General features: G+C 41.5%; 1 protein-coding gene across 5 annotated transcripts in view; it reads right to left on the bottom strand.

Moving 5' to 3' along the window:
• EXT2 (exostosin glycosyltransferase 2) overlaps positions 1–22,221 on the bottom strand; it is a 199,511-nt gene that overhangs the window by 144,112 nt on the left and 33,178 nt on the right. For all 5 annotated transcript variants that reach the window (XM_010378050.2, XM_010378049.2, XM_030917809.1 and 2 more), the window contains one exon: positions 19,527–19,620. In XM_010378050.2, the coding sequence (XP_010376352.1) occupies positions 19,527–19,620 (94 nt within the window). The remainder of the gene's footprint in view (positions 1–19,526; positions 19,621–22,221) is intronic.

Below are 22,221 nucleotides of genomic sequence, written 5' to 3'. Positions count from 1 at the left end.
ACCCGATTATCATCAGAGAAAGGATACAGAAAAAGAGCTAGAACATGACACAAAGAGAGGCAAATGAAAAATGGGGATTCCAAACTCCAATTGTTTTTAAGACAGTCTTGCTCTGTCACCCAGGCTGAAGTGCAGTGGCGTGATCACAGATCAGTACAGCCTCCACCCCCCAGGTTCACGTAATCTTCCCACCTCAGCCTCTTGAGTAGCTGAGACTATAGGCATGTACCACTACACCCAGCTAAGTTTTTCATTTTCTGTAGAGATGGGGCCTTACTGTGCTGCCCAGGCTGATCTTGAGCTCCTGGGCTCAAGTGATCCTGTTGCCTCAGCCTCCCAAAGTGCCGGGATTATAGGCCTGAGCCACTGCACCCAATCCCAAACTCTTTCCTTTCTCTAGGTCATGCCATAGACTTTGGAATAAGACAACTAAACTTGCAATTAGAAGGAACACATTACAAAAAGGCAGGACAAGCAACCTAGAAACCATCTTCAACACAGGAATTTCCCAAAAAACGTATTTACCTCAGTGTAAAAGACAAATACCCCTGGAGAAACGGTGAAAAGTGAACTTAATGCTCACAGTTCATTCTGCTTCCAACATCTGTGACCTCAGATAATGACGATGCTCACCATCATCAACATCAGCATCATCTAACACTTGTTCCTGCCAGAGGAATGTAAGTTCCAAGCAGGCAGAGATTTGTGTCTGTTTTGTTAACTGCGGCATCTGTAGCACTCAGAACTGCATCTGAACAAAGCAGGTGCTCAATAAATATCTGTGATTAAATGAGGCACTTACTATGTATTGGGCACTATTTTAAGTATTTTACCTGTATTAATTTATTTAATCCTCACAACCCAATTATCCCTATTTTATGATGAGAAAATTGAGCCACTGACAGGTTCATGGGGGTTTACTGGTCCTGCTTTTCTCTAGACTTCCTGATTTACCTTGGGTAACACTGGAGCATGTGCCGGGCTATGGTCCTGCACAGATTCCTAAAGGAATCAATCAGTGACTTCAAGACTCCTAATGCTCCATAAAGTTCAACTTTTCCAGAAGTCTCCCTTTCTCAGTCACAGTCCTATGTGCTCTTGGCTAATTTAAGAGAGGCATTTAACCTCTGACCCAACACAGTGGCAAGGACTGTTATATGTCCATCTTGAGTGATGTTGGAAGACCCTTCTGAGAATAACAATAACCAAGAATTTTCCTCAACAACGTTTAGGGAGTAGTTGTCTAGGTAACATAATACCCACGTTCACCCCTGATCTCTTTCTACCTTGATTTCTTGTATTGTAACACAGTTGGGAGTTAGTCCTTACTAGAGAATATAACAACAAACAGATGATGAAATGGAGACATTTAAAGCTAAGTAACTTGTCCAAAGTCATGCACTAAGAATCCTGAAAAGGACAGGAGGGAAACAGATGCACATGGCTGCCAGCCATCCCACTATCTCTCATGCCACTATTAGTACTCCAACGTGACTTGCTCCAAGCGTGATGGTCAGCTCACAATTCCCTTGAGAGTTACTTCCTGGAAGATAGGGAGGATCCCACAGCACCTAAAAATAGTAGCTTGCTGCTGGATAAAAGAAACTAACACTTCATTAAAGATAAACCTCTTCTCTCAGGTCCAAAAATATAAAATGTTAAATGTCCCAATTATGTCAACAAATTTGCTACAAAAGAAAAAAAAAGACAATGCAGAGTACAAGGGGGAAAATGCTCAATTAAAAAACAAAACAAAACAAAAACAGATATCTTCCTGCCCAGGCCTAGCCCATTAACAATTAATGCATATAATATGGCTAGCTATTAAAGAAGTGTGGTATTAGTCAACTCTGCTTTACTAGTGGATCAATGGATCAATAGGGAAAACAGAAGAAATTATTTACATGTTTTACAGAAGATAAACTCAGAAGCCTCTGTGTCTCCTTAATCTTCTAAACACTTTGTGCCCTGCCTAGTAGTCAAGGAGAATCCAACCCTCTGAAAAACACAAATGAGGTAGGGAAGGCCATGACTCTATCTGGGCCAAGTAGACTACGATTCTGTAACTTTAAAGAACATTTTTAAAAATTGCTGAAAAGATTTCTTCTTTATTACAATTTACGACTACATTAACACTCCATCAACCTGGCTGATCCAGTGAGCAAGTGTGTACAAGTATGTGCTGGGGTGGGTTGATCTAGCTGATGCATCTAGGTGAGGCAACAAAAGGCAGGCATGCAATGTTACAAGGATAAATTAATAATCTCTCTTTAGGGATAGTGATATGTTATTTTCATAAATCTATTTCCTCTGCCACCCTTCTGTCCTCCCCATCCCCCAAATCAACCATCTTGAGTGACGTAAGCATAAGAATGAAGAATTGCTTTTATTATAAGAGGTTTTCTGTACTATTAAATCTTTTTAAAATTCTCAAGCATTTGTTAAAGGACCGAAGCTCTCAATCTAGTGTAGAATCCTAAACCTTCAACCTTCCCTTTCCGGAATTAAAACATAAACTGTGATATGCAAAATTTCAATGAAGAAAAAAGTCTTCTCCAAGAATCTTTCCATTGATACCACAAAACAAAACAAAACTGAGCATTTATTAGGTTTAATAAACTATTTTAAGAATCTAACTTACCCTGTGGTGATTAGGGAGCCATGAGTATAAGTCCCACCTTGTAGATGAGGTATCCAGGGCAGAGTCGCCTCACACAATCTGAGTTGAGCCCAACAGGCCGGTTCTCAGTGTTTCAACTTGCAACGGAATGAGGTGGTAGTGAAAGCACTCCTCTTCACTGGCTCCTACCCTTTGTCTGGCCTAACACCATGGCCACCGCTTATACTTGATAAGGTGTTGAGAATGGAGTTAGGAGAAAACACCTCAGAGAGGCACTCCAGTCAGAAGCAAAACCCTTTCTCAATTGAGCCACTAAATGACAACTACTGATTTTGGCTCTTATACTTTATACAGACCTAGCCAGGGCTGAGCTGAACTGCCTACCCCAAATTCACATGTTGACCCTCACCCCCAGCACCTCAACATGTAACTGTATTTAGAGAAAGGGCCTTTTCAAAGAGGTGATTAAGTGAAAATGAGGCTGTTAGGGTGGGCCCTGATCCAATCTGGTATACTTAAAGAAGAGGAATTTGGACACACAGAGTGACACCAGAGGTGCATGAATACAGAGGGATGACACATGAAGAGGCAGCAAGAGGGCAGCCATCCACGAGCCAAGCAGAGAAGCCTCAGAGGAAACCCTCCCTGCCAACTCCTTGATCTTGGGCTTCCAGCCTCCAGAACTGTGAGAAATAGATTTCTGTTGTTTAAGCCATCCCATCTGTGGTATTTTGTTACGGCAGCTATAGCAAACTAATATAGACACTAATGGACATCACATACCTCTTCCTTCAAAAATGTTGGCCACTTGAGAACAAGAACCATAGCTTGTATAGCTCTGAATTGTGTACAGTCTATTACCCAAAGTAGGCATTTTACAAATATTTTAGATGATTATAATAGTTCAAGAGTATTCTAAACAAGGACAAAAGAGAGAGCTTTATAAACGAAGTTCATACTTTTTAGTCACATGCCAAAATTCTTCCCAATCTTGAGTCTGTCACTTAAGTTTTATAACCACAGGCCATCTACTCAGCCTCTAAAATTCCTCCTTTATAAAAATGACAATAATAGCTACCTCATCAAGTTTTCATGAGGAAGCTCCCAGTACAGTACCAGACACAGTAGTTAACACAAATGTTAATTTGGCCCTTCCCTTTGCAAACTGAGAACGTGAGCTCATGATCCTACTCATGAAAATACCCATGACCACAGAACAAGACAATGGTAGAAACAGGCCTAACTCTTCTGATAACACTTCTGAAAACTTAAACTTTGCTCTAAAGCAGAAAGAGACCTTTGTCCTTTCTGCTAAAGGTAGTATTATAATATCATCAATAATATTCTATTTGAATTGTAGAAAATCAAAGACTTCAATGGATATTATTTGCTCCTTTTCTACACTAAAGGCATCATGAGTAGAAGAGGCATTTTCTACTCAATGTTTTTAGAATGAGATGTTTGATTTCTTGCCAAAGAAGCTATACTGAAGTCATCTAATATCAATAGGTCCCTGGATTTGCCTCTAAATACCAGAAGTTTTCACTTCTGCTCCTCAGACAAGAACCCAAGCAGATGTGGGAGGACAATCCATGCTATTTCTATGTCTTCCGGCAAGATCTAGTTTTTTCTGAAGATGGAATGGAATCAAGAAGGCAAAGAAAACTACAGCCAGGTTCTCTCACAACTAGGACTTCTGTGATCTGAACGCTTTAGGACTGAACACACAGCCTCATGACATTTCCACCACACCGTCTTCACCACTATATTCCCAGACACCAAAGATGCTTGTGATTTGCACGCTTTTGTCCTATTAAAAAAAAAACAAACTTTCTAAATAAATGCTACTTGGGGAACATCAGAAGAATAAGGGGTGAAAGAGTTTGACAGTAAGAGAGGACTTCATGAATACTCTGAGGGAATGCTCCCATGTTATGACCTCCTGTCCTCCGGGAAACAAGAAGGGGTCAAGAAGGGAAAAGGGGAAGCCTGAGTCATGTTTCTTGGCGTGTGACAGACAGCTCCTGAAATAGAAAGCCCTAGGTTTCAAGTCTCAGGGGTATCACCTTCAAATATGTCAATGTTCTAAGGGTGGATCGGTTTTCCCAACTGCTGAAACCCTGCTGTGAGGTGAGGTCCCCAGCAAAACACAAGCCTCTGACTGGGAGCCTTTGAGGTGGCAGGAGCCATGAGGAGTTCAAAGACAAGGCCGGCCAATGGCTTGCACCTCCAAGAGCCACCGGGGTGAAAGGTTACTAAAGCAGGAGCCACTGACCAATAAAACTGTGTTTGGTCAAGCCTTCTCAGCAAAGAGACTAGAGATTCATTTCTGCTGGGCCCGGTTTTCTGAGTCACCCACACCTGTGAATCCCACTGTTCCCTAGGCCAGATCAGGGAGTTCATTTGGTGATTAGCAGCTAACCAATTCTCTCTCTCCTGGCTGGTTCCATGAAGAGCTGAAACGTGGATTGGAAACCTTTAATCAAGATGTGTCATCAAAAATAAATAAATAAGAGCACAACTTGGGTCAACTAGCTCTAAAGGAATCTGCCTGGGGTGAGATTTCCCATGTTTGCCATGCTAAAACCAGGAGAAGGAAAGCATAAGTTTGTTTGATTAGAGAAAGCAAATCTAAAACAAGCCTCACTCCAACAGGCACACTTGAAAGACCTGTCCCTTTTAATTAAAACACACACACAAACACAACACATGAAGGGAGTAAGAGTGGAGAAATCAAAAGCTCACCTTATCCCCAATGCTGCTATCATGACACCCTAATGCTGCTATCATGTTAGCGGGACGTTCTCTACTCTATTTTCTTTCCCACATAGCAACGATTCTGGAGAACACCAGGGAGACACTCTCTGGCAGGTTTTCCTTTTGGTCATGAATAATAACTCAGCAGTCAGGTGGCACAGCAGCCCTTTCCACTGTTATTACTACACATTCCCAGAAAAATGACATTGAGAATCGTGTAGGTCCAATACTATGTATCACTGCTGCACCTGACCAGAGGCACATGAGTCCTCTATAAACTGCTGGTAGAAAGCCCCATCTTCTGATTAAGGGTTATAGAGATAAGCTCTGCTGGTGATTCTGAGGGAAGACCCCTGTGTATGTTCCCCAAATTGGGACTCTTGAAAAGAGGGAGCTACACTTGCTATGTCAGTGGCTCTCACTTTTTCTCCTTGCCCCTTCTCACCTGAAGAATGACAAACACCTATGAGTAGGATTAACTGTGGTTTGTTATGTCAGGGACTCTCAAGATAGATTCATGTCCCAAGCCCCCAGCCCAGAAAGCCTACAAAAATGGGAGTAGGAGTGGTATGTGAAGTTTAAAAATTCCCCCAGGGAATTGTATCCCTCTCTCATCTCACAGTTAAAAGTTGCTACAGTAGGAGATTAGACAGTTGAACTCCTTCTCTTCCATAGTCTCTAATCTAAAAGTATTCCCAAGGCCAGGTGTGATGGCTCATGCCTGTAATCCCAGCACTCTGGGAGGCCATGGCAGGAGGATCACCTTAAGTCAGGAGCTAAAGACCAGCCTGGTCAACATAGTGAAACCTCGCCTCTACTAAAGATACAAAAATTAGCCAGGTGTGGTGGTGCACACCTGTAATCCCAGCTACTCGCAAGGCTGAGTCAGGAGAATTGCTTGAACCTGGGAGGCAGAGGTTGCAGTGAGCCAAGATCACACCACTTCACTCCAGCCTAGGTGACAGAGTAAGACTCTATTTCAAAAAATTAAAGTAAATAAATAAATAAAAGTATTTCCAAAGATTATACTTACTGATACATCATATGTGAAGTCATTTACCGCTTGCTAGGCAAAGAGATTCAGGGGCAATCATGATTTGGAGTTATTCTAAGCTGAAGGGAGCAGGACTGGGTCTAATACTCCCTATGCACTGCTTCACAGTCATGAGCATGTTACTCAGACCCTAAAGTGTATCACTGGCCTCTAGGCCTCCTCATTCCCATCAAATGCCAAAATACCACACTGCTGCCCTCAACCATAGTCTGCAGCTTAAAACCAAAGGAAAAACTCAAAGGTCTTTCTAAAATATAAATAACACATATATAAGATCATTAAATCCTGATCAAATAAACCTGAAACTTAAAAAAAGAAAAAGAAAAAAAACTTCAGTATAGATAGACTTCAAACATTTGGAAAGAAACCACTTGTTCCTCTTCATAAGAAAGTATTGGAATCTGAAAGAACAAGCAAACTACTTTCCTACTATTAAAGTCCTTATCAAAATGGGCAGTAAGTACCCACTTAAATGTAACAAATTAGCCTTTAAATTACCAGTAGAAAAATAACTATATTGACAGAAATGGCTTACATGGAGCTACTTTTGTACTCTGAGTGAAGATAATGAAATAAATATATGTGACTGTTGTCTAGACATTCCCAAGAACAGTAGCACAGAATTATAAGATGAATTGTGCTATTATAAAACTATAAATTACACCATGCCAAAAATAATTAGGCAACTCCAAATTCTCTCAGCCTCTGTGATGCTTAAGGAGACACCATACACATAAGTATATAAGTTATTTTAATATTTATAAATAGAGACAGAAATCCTATGTTTCTGTTGTTGCCAATATTTGTAGCATGTTAGCCATCAACATACTAAATTCGGGCAAATAAACAAAATGACTTATTTTATTAATCAGTTTAACCCTTACTTGAAGGTTTGAAAACACTGAGTTCTCTACCAAACATACTGACACTTGATAATTTACAAGTTATTGTATTGTAAACCTAGGTATTTGTCTAAGTAGGTATAGCATGAATTCACAAACCTGTGCTGCACTTCCGGTAATGATCATTATTTTTCAGAAATATTTGTCAAATAGTCCCACCCTGTGGGAAACCAGCCCTAAGGAATGAGAGAATTCTTATACAGGCTGCAAATTAACATTTAACACTTTTATTAGACAGGCTATTTCCTAACGCAATATCCCATATTGGGGATTCATGACAAGGAATTAAACCAATGGTTAACTTTAGAGACAATTCTCCAACAAATGCCCAAGGAGCAAAGTATGACCATTTCGCCCACCACCTTCAAAAGGCTATGTAATGAAGATTGTTCATGATCATAAATTTACTGACAACTTCCAACATACTTAAAAAGTATTTAGTTTGTTAAAAGTATATTATAAGCAATAACACCCAGTTCACTGTCCTAAATTAAATTTAACTAATTAGACGTTATCAACTTAGTCATCAGAAAAGTATGGAAAAGTGATTCTACCACTTTGGAGTTTGGGGGATTTTGTTTTGTTTTGCTGCTCATTTGGTTTTTGTACAATTACAGTTGGTCCCTTGTATTTGTGGTCTGTATCTGTGGTTCCACATCCATGCATTTAACCAATCACGGATCAAAAACATTCAGAAAAAAAACTGTGCCTGTACTGAACATATATAAAATTTTCTTCCTTTCACTTATTCCCTAAACAATACAGTATAATAACTATCTGCATAGCATTTACATTGTATTAGGAAGTATAATTAATCTAGGGGTAAAGTATAAGGGAGGATGTACATAGGTCGTATGCAAATACTATGCCATTTTGTAGCGGAGACTTGAGCATCCTTGAATGCTGGTATCTGCAGGAGGTCCTGGAACCAATCCCCCCCAGATACTGAGGGATGACTGTACTCTCCTCTTCCCCACAGGAGCTACACGAGTAATATCATGAATCAGTATATTTTATTATTTGTTCAATCACAATCCAAGATCAACAGTTATATATGTTTGACTAACTTACTATAAAAATTCTTGCTTTTGCCTCAACCTCAAGTTAAATGACTATTTTAAATTGAACACACTTGTAAAACTGCTCATGTCCACTTGAAAAAGGAAAAATAACATGTTTGTGCCAACAAGCTGTACAGAGTAGTTAGAAATATATATGCCCATTGGATTTTGCTTATCACTACTGACCTCTTCCTAAAAGCTTTAGTTAGAAGAAGAGCAGGAAGATATAAAGTACATTCTGAGGGCTTATTCTACCCATCCATCCCCCTTTGAAGTCAAAGTTGGAAGGTTTAAAGGAGAAGGAGAGTAAGGATGCTCTTTTTAAAATGCCTGGAAAAACATTCTGGGCAGGAGATGCCAAAGATTTTGGAGATCCCATCAAACCACTGGCCTTGATCCAGGTAATGGTTTTTCCTTCCCCTCAGCTGTCTGCTGCAGTTTTCCAGCAAAGAAAGAAAGAAAAGTGGTAGGATAGAGGGAGGAGCAGCCTCTAGTCCACTTCTCTATAACGGAAAGGGTAAAAAGGGCCAAGCATCGCAGGCTGACATTTATGGAGGGCCTGGTGTTTCCATGATACTCTCCGGGAGGATTATTGAGGGTTAACAGTCTGGTCTAAAAGGGTCAGCAAAGCAGACTGATGAAAGTCCCTTTCAATTCGATGACAGTGATGCTGTGGAGGCAGAGACAGCAGGCTGGAGCTGGCAAAGATATGCGAGCAGAGGTTCAGCCAGTCAGACTGCCTTTAGGAAAAAAAATTCATTGCAAACCTGGCCACCCTAACCCTTCAAGTTGCCCAACTCACTTGCTGAAGCATGAAAACACAAACTGCCAGTGGAATGGTATTTCTAAGCTTGGGATAAAAATAAAAGCCCTTGGAAACCCCTCTTTTGCCTAACCCTTCCTGCCCTGCCCCTACCAATGGCCAACGGCGAGGTTCCGGACCTGCAAAGGTTAATTATCTTGCTAGTCTTTCACCTCTGCATCACTGACCCACCACCCAATCCCTTCTGCCTGGCATTTTTCTTCAATTTTAATATCAGAAGTTTCACACGCCTGCCTGAGCTCCTGGACTCGGCAGAAAGGCCCATATAGCTGTCAGCAAACTGATAAGGACTTTAAAATGACTCCACAGGGCCTCTTTATAAAGAAGAGCCAAAGAAGCCCATAAAGAAAAGGGCAGGGGCCACGGAAACCAGCCGCTCACACTGTTTTAACGTGGCATTAAAATGAGCTGCAGATTTATGGCAGTGCTTTAGCCCCTGGCCCAAATCATGTGGGGGATGAAGCTGGTCTCCCCTCTCCAGCGGGATTTCCAATATGGGATGGAGCTGGCTAGAAAGAAATGGGGGAAGGGAGGCAGAGGCAGCAAAATGGGGAGAAGAGGAAAAGTGAAGAGGCAGAGAGCACCATGAAAATCAGATATCAGAACTCATTCTCCTTTCGGCAGGATGTGAACAGCTATTTCTAAAAGGTATGTAACCAGTCCTCCTAAATTCACATAAAAATGTCCTTTATTTTTAGCTTATACTCAGTAGACTGCAGCTCCTCAGCTGTTTACCACTCAAACATCTATTCTGATTTTAACTTTCCTCTATAAGTTTTTTAATTAAAAAATGGATAAACTTATGATCAGATAAAGAAAAGAACAGAAGGGGGAAAAGGCTCAGTACCATTTTTTTTTTTTTTTCCATTGGAAAGGGGAAAGAAAGCAATAATACTTTATCCAAATGTGCCACTGCATTAAAAAAAAAAAAAAGATCAGCTAAAGAGTCACTGATTTTTATCTCCCCACATGTCATTCTGATCCTCACACATACACGCAAAAAAAAAAAAAAAAACAGAGAGAGAGAAGTGAACCTCTTCCATGCCAAGATGTAAAATGTACACTAGAACCCACAGGAATAAATTCCCTTTCAAGTTTCCAAGCCCAGAAGCAAATGCATAATACATCCGTAGTTGTAACTTACTGTGGTTCTTTAAGACCACTCTGCATTCCTTGGAGGCTCCTTCTAATACTCAAATGCTGACTGCCAGCATAGAGCGGGGGGCCAGAATCTACATGCTCTGAGTCAGTGATCTCATTTAATCAATACAACTACTCCATATTATTATCAGCTCCAGGTTATAGATAAGAAAACAGAAGCTACAAAACTGGTACACACCCAGGAAAGCAGGATTCAAATTCAGGTCTCTCCAACTCACAGGCCCACGGGGCTTTCCAGTACCAACATTCTTCAAACTTTCTGGACTGGGACCCACAGTAAGAAACACACAAATACATTTTATGCAACAACTCACTACTGGAACAAAAGTTACAGGAAATATTTACCCTTACTTTGTATAAAGCTCTCTAATAGTTTCCTATTATATTTCATTTAAAAAAAGCCAGTCGTGAACCACTGAATTGATTTCATGATCTCCTAATGAATCATTACCTTCAGTTTGGAAAATACTGCAGTACGCCATGAAAAAAAAAAAAAAAATCACCAGACTGGGAGTCAGGAGACCTAGGTTCCAGCTGCAGACTGGGCCTAACAACTCGTTCTCAAGATTACTCCAACTCTAGGGCTTACTTGTCATTTGTAAAATACAAGGAATGGGTTGAATAATTTCTAAGGTCCCTTCCAGCTTTTTGATTTCTTTCCTAAATCTCTTCAATTATATTCACTGCTTTCCCCTTGCCTCATAAATCTTTTCATTACCTTCCGCTTGTTAGTTACCATCCTTACCTTCAGTTCTCAACCAAGTTCTTTGTTGCTGGTATTCAAAGCTCTCCCCTGCCTCCCACGCCTGGGCCACCAGATGCTCCTCTTACCTACTAGTCTTTCCACAGAACCTCCTGGTGGAAGTCAGTGCCCTGATGCTCACCCTCCCTATCTGAGGTTACCCAGTTGTGAAGATTCCTTTCACCTTCTGATCCACTCTGATCTTGAGGTCATTCCTGGCTCTCCTTAGCATAACTGAGTACATAGCACTCCTGGCCTTATAATTTATGTATTACTGAAAGTTCTCTTTCCAGCAACCTGAGGGCTTTTCTTAAAGACAATATCTGTGCCCACCCTTTAAAAAGTCTCCCTCAATATGCCAATACAATACTAGGAACTTAAGCAAGCAAGTCCTTAATCCATATTTATTTAACTGATTTGCATTATGAAATTAAGGACCCTAATTCTCCTAAATTTAAAGAATGCTTAGGTGAGCTACTCTTAGAAAAGTCACCAAACCAATTAAAACTGGTATCACAATAAGATGAGCGACTATTCTATACAGTCTAAGTTCCACATACTACTCAACTGTATTTGCCTAAAGACAAGACAGACCAAGGCTACCAGGGACAGTAGCTTTATGGTCTCTCCTTAGACTGTGAGAATTTAGATTTGCATTATGAAATTAGGGACCCTAATTCTCCTAAATTTAAAGAATGCTTTGGTGAGCTGCTCTTGGAAAAGTCGCCAAACCAATTAAAACTGGTATCACAGTAAGACGAGCGACCTATACAGACTAAGATCCACATACTACTCAATTGTATTTGCCCACAGACAAGACAGACCGAGGCTGCCAGGGAAAGTAACTTTATGGTCTCTCCATCTGGACTGTGAGGATTTAGATCTCAGAAGCTATACAAAACAACTGCAAATCAGTCCAAACCTTAAAGACAGGAAAATTTACTTATAGGCCCTAGTGCATTGTAAATCTGAGACAGTTCTATTAAAATGCTTTTCTTGGCTTACCATCAGATAGTTGGTAAAAGTCTTTTTCCAACAAGGTTCTTAATACCAAAGTTGAAAAAAATAGTTAAACACATAAAAATCATCTTCCTTAAGCATTCCAATTAAATGAGGCCTTATTTTATGCTGCTTTAAAACAACACATATTGACAACTTTCCTTCACAACAGGGATATACATACATAGGAAAACTCAAACAGAATACAGAGTGCTACTAAAAAAAAAAACTGAAATTTAAAATATCCCACAAAATGATTACACCCATCACCAAGGCTCTCCCACTGGCCAAAGAGCATCCCTTTGTATTAGAACCATCGTTGTCTATTTCACAGGAAGAACTCCAGGGATTAGGTCAATGTGCTCTGTTTAAGGGAAGCAGCCAGTAACTGTTTAAGGGCAAGTACAAAAGCAGAGACTGCAAAACACAGCTTGAAGTGGCATGTCAGAGGGGAGGAGGAGGGGCAGGGAATATTTGGCATTTTTTAAAAAGCCCCAAGAGTCCAGTTTATGTATATTTTTAAAAATCCTCAATTTCACAGTGGGGGTGCAGGGTGGATAAGAATGGTAGACATTATAATATTGATACTGGAAATTAGAGTGAAACCTTTTCTACATTCCTCATAATATATTTCCAGGGATGTGTCCAGTCCTAAATGTCTCAAGCAACCACTTTTTCAAGGAAGACTATTCAATAAGCACTTAGCTTGAATTGTTGGGAAGCTCATCCTGATTTTTACCCTCAATCCAGGCCACACAGCTCTGTGGTTTGAATGAAGTTGTAGGCAGCAGAACAGAGTGTGCTGCTTGTCTGTCCCTCACATGTTGTGTGGTCTTGGGAGGATTACTTTACATCTCTTTATCCTCAGTTTCTTCACATAAAAAAATTGAGATTACTCTTCTAATGGTCTAGCTTACCACTCTGTTGAGTCTGCTTTGTAAACTGGTGTACGCTGGGGGTGGGAAATGAGAGAGAAATGGACACAGACAGCTATATAACTGTCATGGACATAACAGACCGGCCAGCAGCACAGGGAACCCTCAGATAATACATCAGTCTGGGTTGCTAAGGTTTCTAGACATCTGAGGGTTTACACCTTTAAGCAAATAACACTTTTTCAAAATAAAACAAACATTTTAAACAGAAAACTTCATAAAATATATTATGCAAGATCCAATATCTTAAAAACACATATGCTAAACGAAATTAAACTTAGCTTAAAGATTCAGGGGTATCACCATGAATAGTAATTTCTATATTTCCTCAATTGTAAGATGCCCCATTAATAATAATACTTTTGTGGGAAGAAACAGAAATTACGTTTGATGTTCAAATTGATGATAAGACTTATTTGGATGTCAGAAGTTCAAAATATGGAAAATAAAGATGTACTTCTCTAAATTGAGGAATTCTGCCATCTTATAATGATATATCCAGGATATAGTGAAATCTGAAAAGCTGGCTGTCCTTACATTCAACATGCTGAAAATTCTTTATTATTAAAAAGAGCTTTTCCACCCAGTGCAGTGGCTCATGCCTGTAATCCCAGCACTTTGGGAGGCCGAGGAGGGCTGATTGCTTGAGGCCAGGAGATCGAGACCAGCCTGGCTAACATGGCAAAACCCCATCTCTACTAAAAATACAAATATTAGCTGGGGGTGGTGGCATATGCCTATAATCCCAGCTTCTTGGGAGGCTGAGGCACGAGAATCACTTGAACCCAGGAGGCAGAGGTTGCAGTGAGCTGAGCTCGCGCCACTGCACCCCAGCCTGGGTGACACAACGAGCCTCTGTCTCAAAAAAAAAAAAGCGTTTCCACTTTTATATAACTGTTATAATCTTTATTCATACCAGATTGGCAGTAACCCATCTCAGATACCTTCACTGTTAGTAGCCTTTCTTCACTTTAAAAGTGTGGCTTCCAAACTACTACGACTATGGAAACCAAATAATTAAATGTGTTGAAATTGTATGCAAGTAGGATAAAATAAGAGACCCTTCATGGGGCTCTCCTACAAAGTACATGAACTTTGGTGTATGCACACACATTTACTGTTCTGTGGCCTCTTCTACTCTCTTCTTGATCACTACTAGGCCCAACTATAGTCTAGAGGTTTTATTTTCTTAAATAAAAGTGTTTTGTCTTTTTCCTAATCAGCACACTACATCTACAAGTACTTCTCTGCAGCACTAATATTTGGTATGCTTAATAGAAAAATATGAAGGCACATTGAGATGGATCAGTGTAGTAGACTGAAAAGAAACTGGTATTTTAATGTACCCCAAGTGTTAAAGGCTAGAGAGAAAAGAAGATGCTGAATGTTTCTGCCACCTCAAAGGCTTCTAGTCAATTGAGTACAAAGAAGAGTTCAAAGGCAAGGCAGGCTCCTGACTTCCACCTCCTAGTGTGGCTGAGGTTAGAGGTCACTGCTGGTGGAGCCACTGACCAATAAAAGAATGTTTGGAAATTCTACTCAACAGATAAACTGGGGATCCATTTACACCTTCCTCCCTATCCACACAAACATTTCTAATGATACAGTCTAGTGTCTATCCAGCCTTCCGAGCCCCCAGATTGTGTACTTTTTCTTTGTGATTCAGGGGGGACTGGGGATATGAATGTTCCATTTGACTACAGAAAAATATTTAGCTGCATACTTCTGCCTGCCTTCCAACATAAGAAAGACGGCTGATGGAACTCCCATTTCAAGGCCTACCTCAAATTCTACATCTCCAACAAATTCATCCTGACAGCTTTAGCCCCAACTTTCTGTCTTCCATTTCAGACCCTTAATGTACATAGAAAAATTGGCATTCTCTTCTCAACTTTCTTTATGCTTATACCCATATATCCCCAACACAACTATTAGTCCTTTGTGAATGTGGATCACGGATTTTTTTTATCTCCTATAATCTCTCCCCGCTCCCCGCAAAAAATAATAGGGATTCAATACATTGACTAGTTAATCATTAGCTCACGGGACAATAAAGACCAACTAAGAAGTCAGCTTTATACTGTTACAACTACTATCTTCTACTGACTTAAGGAACTGTATTTTAACTTCCCCACAAAAAAGCCCTATAAGCCCCCAGTAGTCTGTCCAATGCCACGTACGGAAGCACTGCTCACTGGTAACCTTCAGGAATAGATACCAGAGACACAGGTTGTACTTTTTTTCAAAAGTCTTAGTCTAACTATAGCTGTTACTGACATTAGGCTCTAACCTTGTAGTTAACTTTTTGGCTGCTACTATCACATCTAAGGTCAAGAGGGGAGTTTAATTTCTTTTCTTTGTCAGGCAGAATGACTTTCTCCCTTGGTACACACAAATTCCCATCACAACAAGGACTTCCACCACTGCAGACATCTGTCAGATCATAGCCTTTCTGATTCTAAACTCTAAGCTGCAAAATGTTGCTCCAATACTTTCCTCACCGAGATCCTACCCCACATTTCTGGGGCCAGATCAGAAAGTTTGGCTCTACTGCATCTCGGGAGAGTAAAATCCTGTGCTAAGCATTATTTCTTCCTCATCTGAAAGAAATGGTCTCTGGAGAGCAGCTATCAGGAAGATGTCAGTGTGAAACACCAGAGTGGCTCATGGCATTTAGGATTTCTTGGAAAGATTTAAATACTCAGAGGGAAAATGAGTTAATTAAAAGTGGATGGAGACCTCTGCTGGCTACAACTGTTCAATGCAGCTCCGTAAAGCTAGTTCAGAGTTTCTAGGCAAGCAAATCCGATCCCCTGTTCCTCATCCTTAGTTCATTCTGACACAGCATCTAGGGGCTCCAAGATATCACCTACTGATATAATAGGCTTTCCCCTAAAAGTTGATGCCTATCTTGCAAAAAGACCCACCTCTGACCTCCCTAAAGAGAATTCACTAAGGTATAAGAACTTTTCAGAATCAGGTGTTTTACCATTTATTAAATTACTCCTGCCAAGGTCAGGTTAAATCAATAGAAGGTAAACAGAAAGCAAAATGACAAGAATGTTTTGGAAACAGTGTATTTTGTTTCCAAAATTAGAGTTCCAAAAGAACTCTAATTTTAGAGAGATGAGATATTAACTATCTACAAAGAACAGCAGTTCTCAATCAAAGCAATTTTGCCTGCCCTCCACCCTCAACCCCAGAGGGAACAACTGGCAAGCAATGTCTAGAGACATTTTTGGTGATCACAACTGAGTGGCGGGCGGTGCTACTGGAATCTAGTAGTAGTTGAAGAAACCTAGTCACCCTTCATACCTAACTGGAAATTACTTTAACCAGATAATCTCATATCTAATTGAGATCAGCCCTCCCTAGAAATGTGGGGTTGGGAGAAGAAAAGAGGTCATTTTGGGAATATGGATTACTCAGAGGAAGAGTAGTGGGACTAGTGAGGTGCCGCAGTGGAGAGCCTTAGACAGTCCGAAAGCAGCACAGGGAAAGAGGCTGTCAGAAAGCAGAGAGTTAGAAAGGGGGCTGGGAAAGTGCCAAGACCACCTTTCTTTTCAAGCTGGCGTAGTAGACTGTTCACTACCAGAAGAGGCAAGTGGCTCTTGTGACTACAGCTGTTCAAGGGGGAGAAGAGATGACCACTAAATTATTAATGTTGTCAAGGAGAGTAATATTCTTGGTAGGGACAAGCATTTCATAGAGTTTTTTAACAGCCACATGGAATATAAGAGATTATTTAGCCAACCCCTTCATTTCATAAATGAGGAAATGGAAGCCTAGGGAGCTTGGGGACTTACAATGGTCATACAATTCAAAGGGACAGAGCCAGGGATCAAACCCAAGTCTTCTGACTCTAAGTATGTCTCTTTGGACCCAAATAACCCAAAAGTACACTGTTTTAAATGACCGGCATTCATTCCATCTCAACTGCTCTATGATTCCGAGCCAACACTGAACATGACGAAGCTTATCTCAGACCTGTGGTTCCCATACCACCCTCCTACGGGCAACAGTACTCCATGAGCTGGCAGTAGATGCCGCTCCAAAAACCAAATGATTCTCTTTCCCAGCTTCAGGGTGGAGGGGTGGAGAAGAAACTGAATAAAATTTGTGCATTTTAACCTCCCCAGTTTTTTCTTAACCTTTCTAGACTAGATTCTAGTATAAAATAGTCTTTGCTTTAGCATACAATTCTCTATTTAGTTTTATTAATAAATCAAAATTACATAAAAAGTAACATCAAGTGGGCCAGGTGTGGTGGCTCACGCCTGTAATCCCAGCACTTTGGGAAGCCGAGGCGAGTGGATCACTTGGGGTCAGGAGTTCGACCAGCCTGGTCAACACAGTGAAATTCTGTCTCTACTAAAAGTACAAAAATTAGCTGGGCATGGTGGTATGTGCCCGTAGTCTCAGCTACTCGGGAGGCTGTGGCAGGAGAATCACTAGAACCCTGGCGGCAGAGGTTGCAGTGAGCCAAGATCATGCCACTGCACTCCAGCCTGGACTACAGAGTGAGACCTCTTGGGGTAAGGAAAAGGTAACACAAAGCACACAAATATTATGACTCCTCAAGGAGCATTTCCTTCTACACAAGTTTTAGGAACCACAGGTTTAGATAAAAAATCTAGAGATCTCTGGACTGATTTTCTGATTCACTGAAACTTAGATGAAATCAGTGGTTAAATAACAACTGGGAAACCCAGAAACTTAAAACGAACATGAGGATGTTATAAAGAAACTGCAGGGAAGCTAAAACTAACCTGTGATTTGTGTTCTAACCAGAATGCCAAAATGTTGTACAGATGAGGTCACTGAGGCCCAGAGAAGGCAGATCCTTACCTAAGGGTACAGAGTTTGTAACCCACAGAGCTGACACCAAAGCCAGGCAATCTGAGGTAAGAACCTACAGACTCAATCTGTGTCTAATAAGAAGTTCACTGTCATAATAAAGAGGGTGGACTGAACACATCCACTGACCCCTCTTTCTCCTAAAACCCTAAAAAGACAAGAGGAATTTTCTAAATTAAGGTATGCATACCCTAAGATAAAGAAAATGAAAGACAAGATAACAGCATCAGAATGTGGAAGCTGAAAAGTAGAGGAAGAAGTGGTAACTGATGCTATAGACTCAAGACAGCGGCCTCCTAAATCAGCCGAGAAAAGAAACTTGAGTCACATTGCAGAGCCCCAAGTCAGGGGAAGAATGGGGTTCAAGCAGGAGGACAGACTGAAACTTTAAGAAACAGTCAGAACCTCAGATCCCCTCCCCACATAGCCAGGCAGATGCGCTGCCCCCATCCAGACAGAAGCCTGTGGCCCATTCCTGGGACAAGGCCAAATGCAGGCTCTCTGCCTGAGGGTGGGGGAGCCGAACTAACAGCAGGGGGTTGCATGGAGCAGCTACGCACTTACTGCTGAGAATCTGCCAAGCCTCTTTTCCTGCTCTTCTCCCACACAGGTGATTTTGACGAAGATTAAACCTTTTTAAAAGTCCATTAAAAATTTCTGGGCCGGGCACGGTGGCTCAAGCCTGTAATCCCAGCACTTTGGAAGGCCGAGATGGGCGGATCATGAGGTCAGGAGATCGAGACCATCCTGGCTAACAAGGTGAAACCGTCTCTACTAAAAAATACAAAAAAAAAAAAACTAGCGGGGCAAGGTGGCGGGCACCTGTAGTCCCAGCTACTCGGGAGGCTGAGGCAGGAGAATGGCGTAAACCCGGGAGGCGGAGCTTGCAGTGAGCTGAGATCCGGCCACTGCACTCCAGCTTGGGCGACAGAGCGAGACTCTGTCTCAAAAACAAAAAAAAATTTTCTGGGACAGTCTTCTTAACTTTTTCACCTTGCTCAATATTTAAAGCCAATTAAATGTCCTTCAGAAGAAAGAAAGGGAAGCAGGACTCAGCGGGACACAAAGTGGAGTATGAGACAGTCAGAGAGCAGCCCAGGGAATGGGGCGTCAGAAGGCAGAAGAGAAATTTGGAAAGAGAGGCAGGAAAATGGCAAATGTTCCAGAAGAGAGGGGAGAATTCCCTAATTACAAAGATTGACTGAACTGGGAACCTGGCTAGTTTGTGCAGCAATAGTATCATATCAAGAGCTACACAGAAGTATTAACCTGAAATGGTCAGGCTTCCATGGCTGTCTTAGTCACATGACCATCACCTGCTGTGACTACAAACCCTCCAAAGAGCTTCAGCTTTGCATCTGCTATGGTAAGACCCTAAAATTGCAGTAGGCTTACCTCTGCAGAGTTCTGAGAGTTATTATTTCAAACCTTATTTGACGCAACTTGCCTAACACTAATTTCCTATTGTTTAAGTTTGGTTAGCTGATCTAGTGGAGGAAGTAAACCCCACTCAGGCATTCAGCTCCTGTCCCTCTGTATCCAAACAGTCAAGGCCACCATGTCAGTACCACCCATGTCACATCCCCAAGAGGGCTGCTTGAACTTGGCCTCTTACCTGTCTCTGCATTTCTTCAATCTGTCTTTGGGGGATGCTCTGCAAAATACTGTACACGTCTGACATCTTTTCTTCTGGTACAACCACAGATGCTCTGGAGACAACAGCAAAACAGTTTACATACACACAGCCCTTCACAGAAAGCATTTCTACACACAGTCTTGTTTCATTCTCACAAGCAGAAACAACACCCCAAACCTCTTTCAGCCCCACATCCCTTCCGGTAAGTATTCTCTCTTTCCCCTCCCTTCCTCACTGGCTGAACTTCTCAAAGGAGTTCTCTTACACCTTCATTTTTTAACCTCCCACTCCCTACTCCATTAATCTTTCATCCTGCCTCACTCCACTAGTGTGCTCTAGCCACACTAGTATTCTTTTAGTCACTTGAACACACCATGCTCTGCCCTACCATAGGGCCTTTGCATGTGAAATCCCACCCACCAAGTACACTACTCTTTATTCCCTTTATAAATTAACAAATACTTTTGTCCTTTAGCTATCCATGCAAATCTATTCATTTACCTGGTGTTTATTTATGGAAGCCCTATTATGTGCTAACCCAACAGTGAATTAATCAGACAAGGAAGGCGAGAGAGTAAGCGGGCCAGGAGAATGCCTGGGGAACAGCATTCCAGGCAAAAAGTCTAACAAGCAAACAGCCCTGAAGAAGCACCATGGTGGCCAAGTTCCAGGAACAGCAAGGAGGCTATTGTGGCTGGAGCAGAGTAAATAAGGCAGAGAATAATACCAGGAAAGAAGAAATGGAACAGACAGAGTCACACCAAAGAGTATAGGACCTTGTAGGCCACTGAAAGACTTGTGCTTTTTTTCTGAGATGGGCAGCCATGAGAGGGTTTTGGGCAAAAGCATGATATAACCTAATCATGTTCTAACAGGATAATTCCATCTAAAGTGTTAGAATAAACTACAGGAAAGCAAGAACAGGAGCAGACAGAACAGCTGGGGAACACTGCAAAAGCCAGGCAACAGATGCAGATGAGGGAAGACTTGATGACGGGGATGACAGGGTACAGCCCACAGGGTTTGCTAACAGATTAGATGTGGTGGGTAAGAGAAAGAGAGGACTCGACAATCACTTTTCCTTCATTACATTTAGCAGAGTTTGTAATTACATTTGTATAAATTAATGATTAAACTCTAACCCTCAATTCTGCAAACTCGGCCACTCCATTAGGACAGAAAGTGTGCCGGGCTCCACTCACCAGCGTATCCTCAGCACCTGGTATATTACTGCCTTGCACACAGTGAGCACTTGATAAACATTTGTTAAGTAAGTAAATGATTTCTACTATACAGATGGGAGAACCGAGACTCAAAGAAGATTAAGTCATTTGCTAAGATCAAAAAGTCAGCCAGTAAGAGAGCTGGTTATCTCAACCCAGGCCTTCTGACTTTCAATCCATAATTAGCACTACCCAAGCAGATCTAGATTCTCATAGAAATATCCTTTCAGACTCAGCTTAGAGTTACCACCTCTGTGAAGCCCTCACCAATGCCACAGCCAATGACGGTGTGTGTCTCCCCCTCCTCCTGGCATCCCATCCGGTCACAGCTGTCTCATCACAGGATTTGGTAACTGCTGATTTACTCCTCTGTCTTCCACCACTATACCATGAGTGTCCCCGAGAAAAGGTTTGGCCTTGATTGTCTTTGTCTCCCTATACTTAAGACAGTACTAGGCCGGGCGCGGTGGCTCAAGCCTGTAATCCCAGCACTTTGGGAGGCCGAGACGGGCGGATCACGAGGTCAGGAGATCGAGACCATCCTGGCTAACCCGGTGAAACCCCGTCTCTACTAAAAAAAAAATACAAAAAAATTAGCCGGGCGAGATGGCAGGCGCCTGTAGTCCCAGCTACTTGGGAGGCTGAGGCGAGAGAATGGCGTAAACCCGGGAGACGGAGCTTGCAGTGAGCTGAGATCCAGCCACTGCACTCCAGCCTGGGCGACAGAGCGAGACTCCATCTCAAAAAAAAAAAAAAAAAAAAGACAGTACTTAGTAAATAAAAGGTACTTAACGAATGCTCTCACTGGGAGATAAATGCTGGAAGTGGCTCATCGCTTCTCTAAGACATAAAGAATAACTACTTGCTCTCCTCTTTCAAGCTGAGTTAGGCTCTCTCCCCTCTTTTAGGTTTCCATGGTCCCCTGTGCATACACTTGCTCTGACATTTACCACAAAACATTATCACCAGTTTATCTTCTCTCACTAGATTCTAGTCTTCTTAGAAACAGAGACTCTATGTTACTCACAAGAGACTTTCCAATCAATGTGAGATGAATGAATGAATGAATGAATGAATGAATGAATGAACTAGAGCTACTCAAGTTGTTCAAATACTGTAGTGATCAGATTTGGACAGAAATATCAAAAAAGTTGGGAGAGGAAAAAACCAGTAAACATTTGAGGCAAGAAAAAGACTGAGAGATAGATATGAATGGAATTAATTTTCAACAACCTTCAACCTGCAAAATCTTGGGAAAATGAAGCATGAGAATAGAGGGCTATTCTGTTCTTTGCAATATAAATGGCGAATACCCAGTAGAATGGAACTGGGTACATCTGTACACTGGGAATGTCCCTAAGCTTTCATCTACATGGAGGCCCTCCACCACCAGCTACAACATGATGCAAAATCGATAGAGACTGTAGACCAGTGGTTCTCAACTCTACAAA

The sequence above is a fragment of the Rhinopithecus roxellana genome, chromosome 15, assembly GCF_007565055.1.
Source record: "Rhinopithecus roxellana isolate Shanxi Qingling chromosome 15, ASM756505v1, whole genome shotgun sequence".
Classification (NCBI taxonomy): domain Eukaryota; kingdom Metazoa; phylum Chordata; class Mammalia; order Primates; family Cercopithecidae; genus Rhinopithecus; species Rhinopithecus roxellana.
Note: the sequence above shows the minus strand (reverse complement) of the source record. Positions and strands in the feature narration are given on the sequence as shown.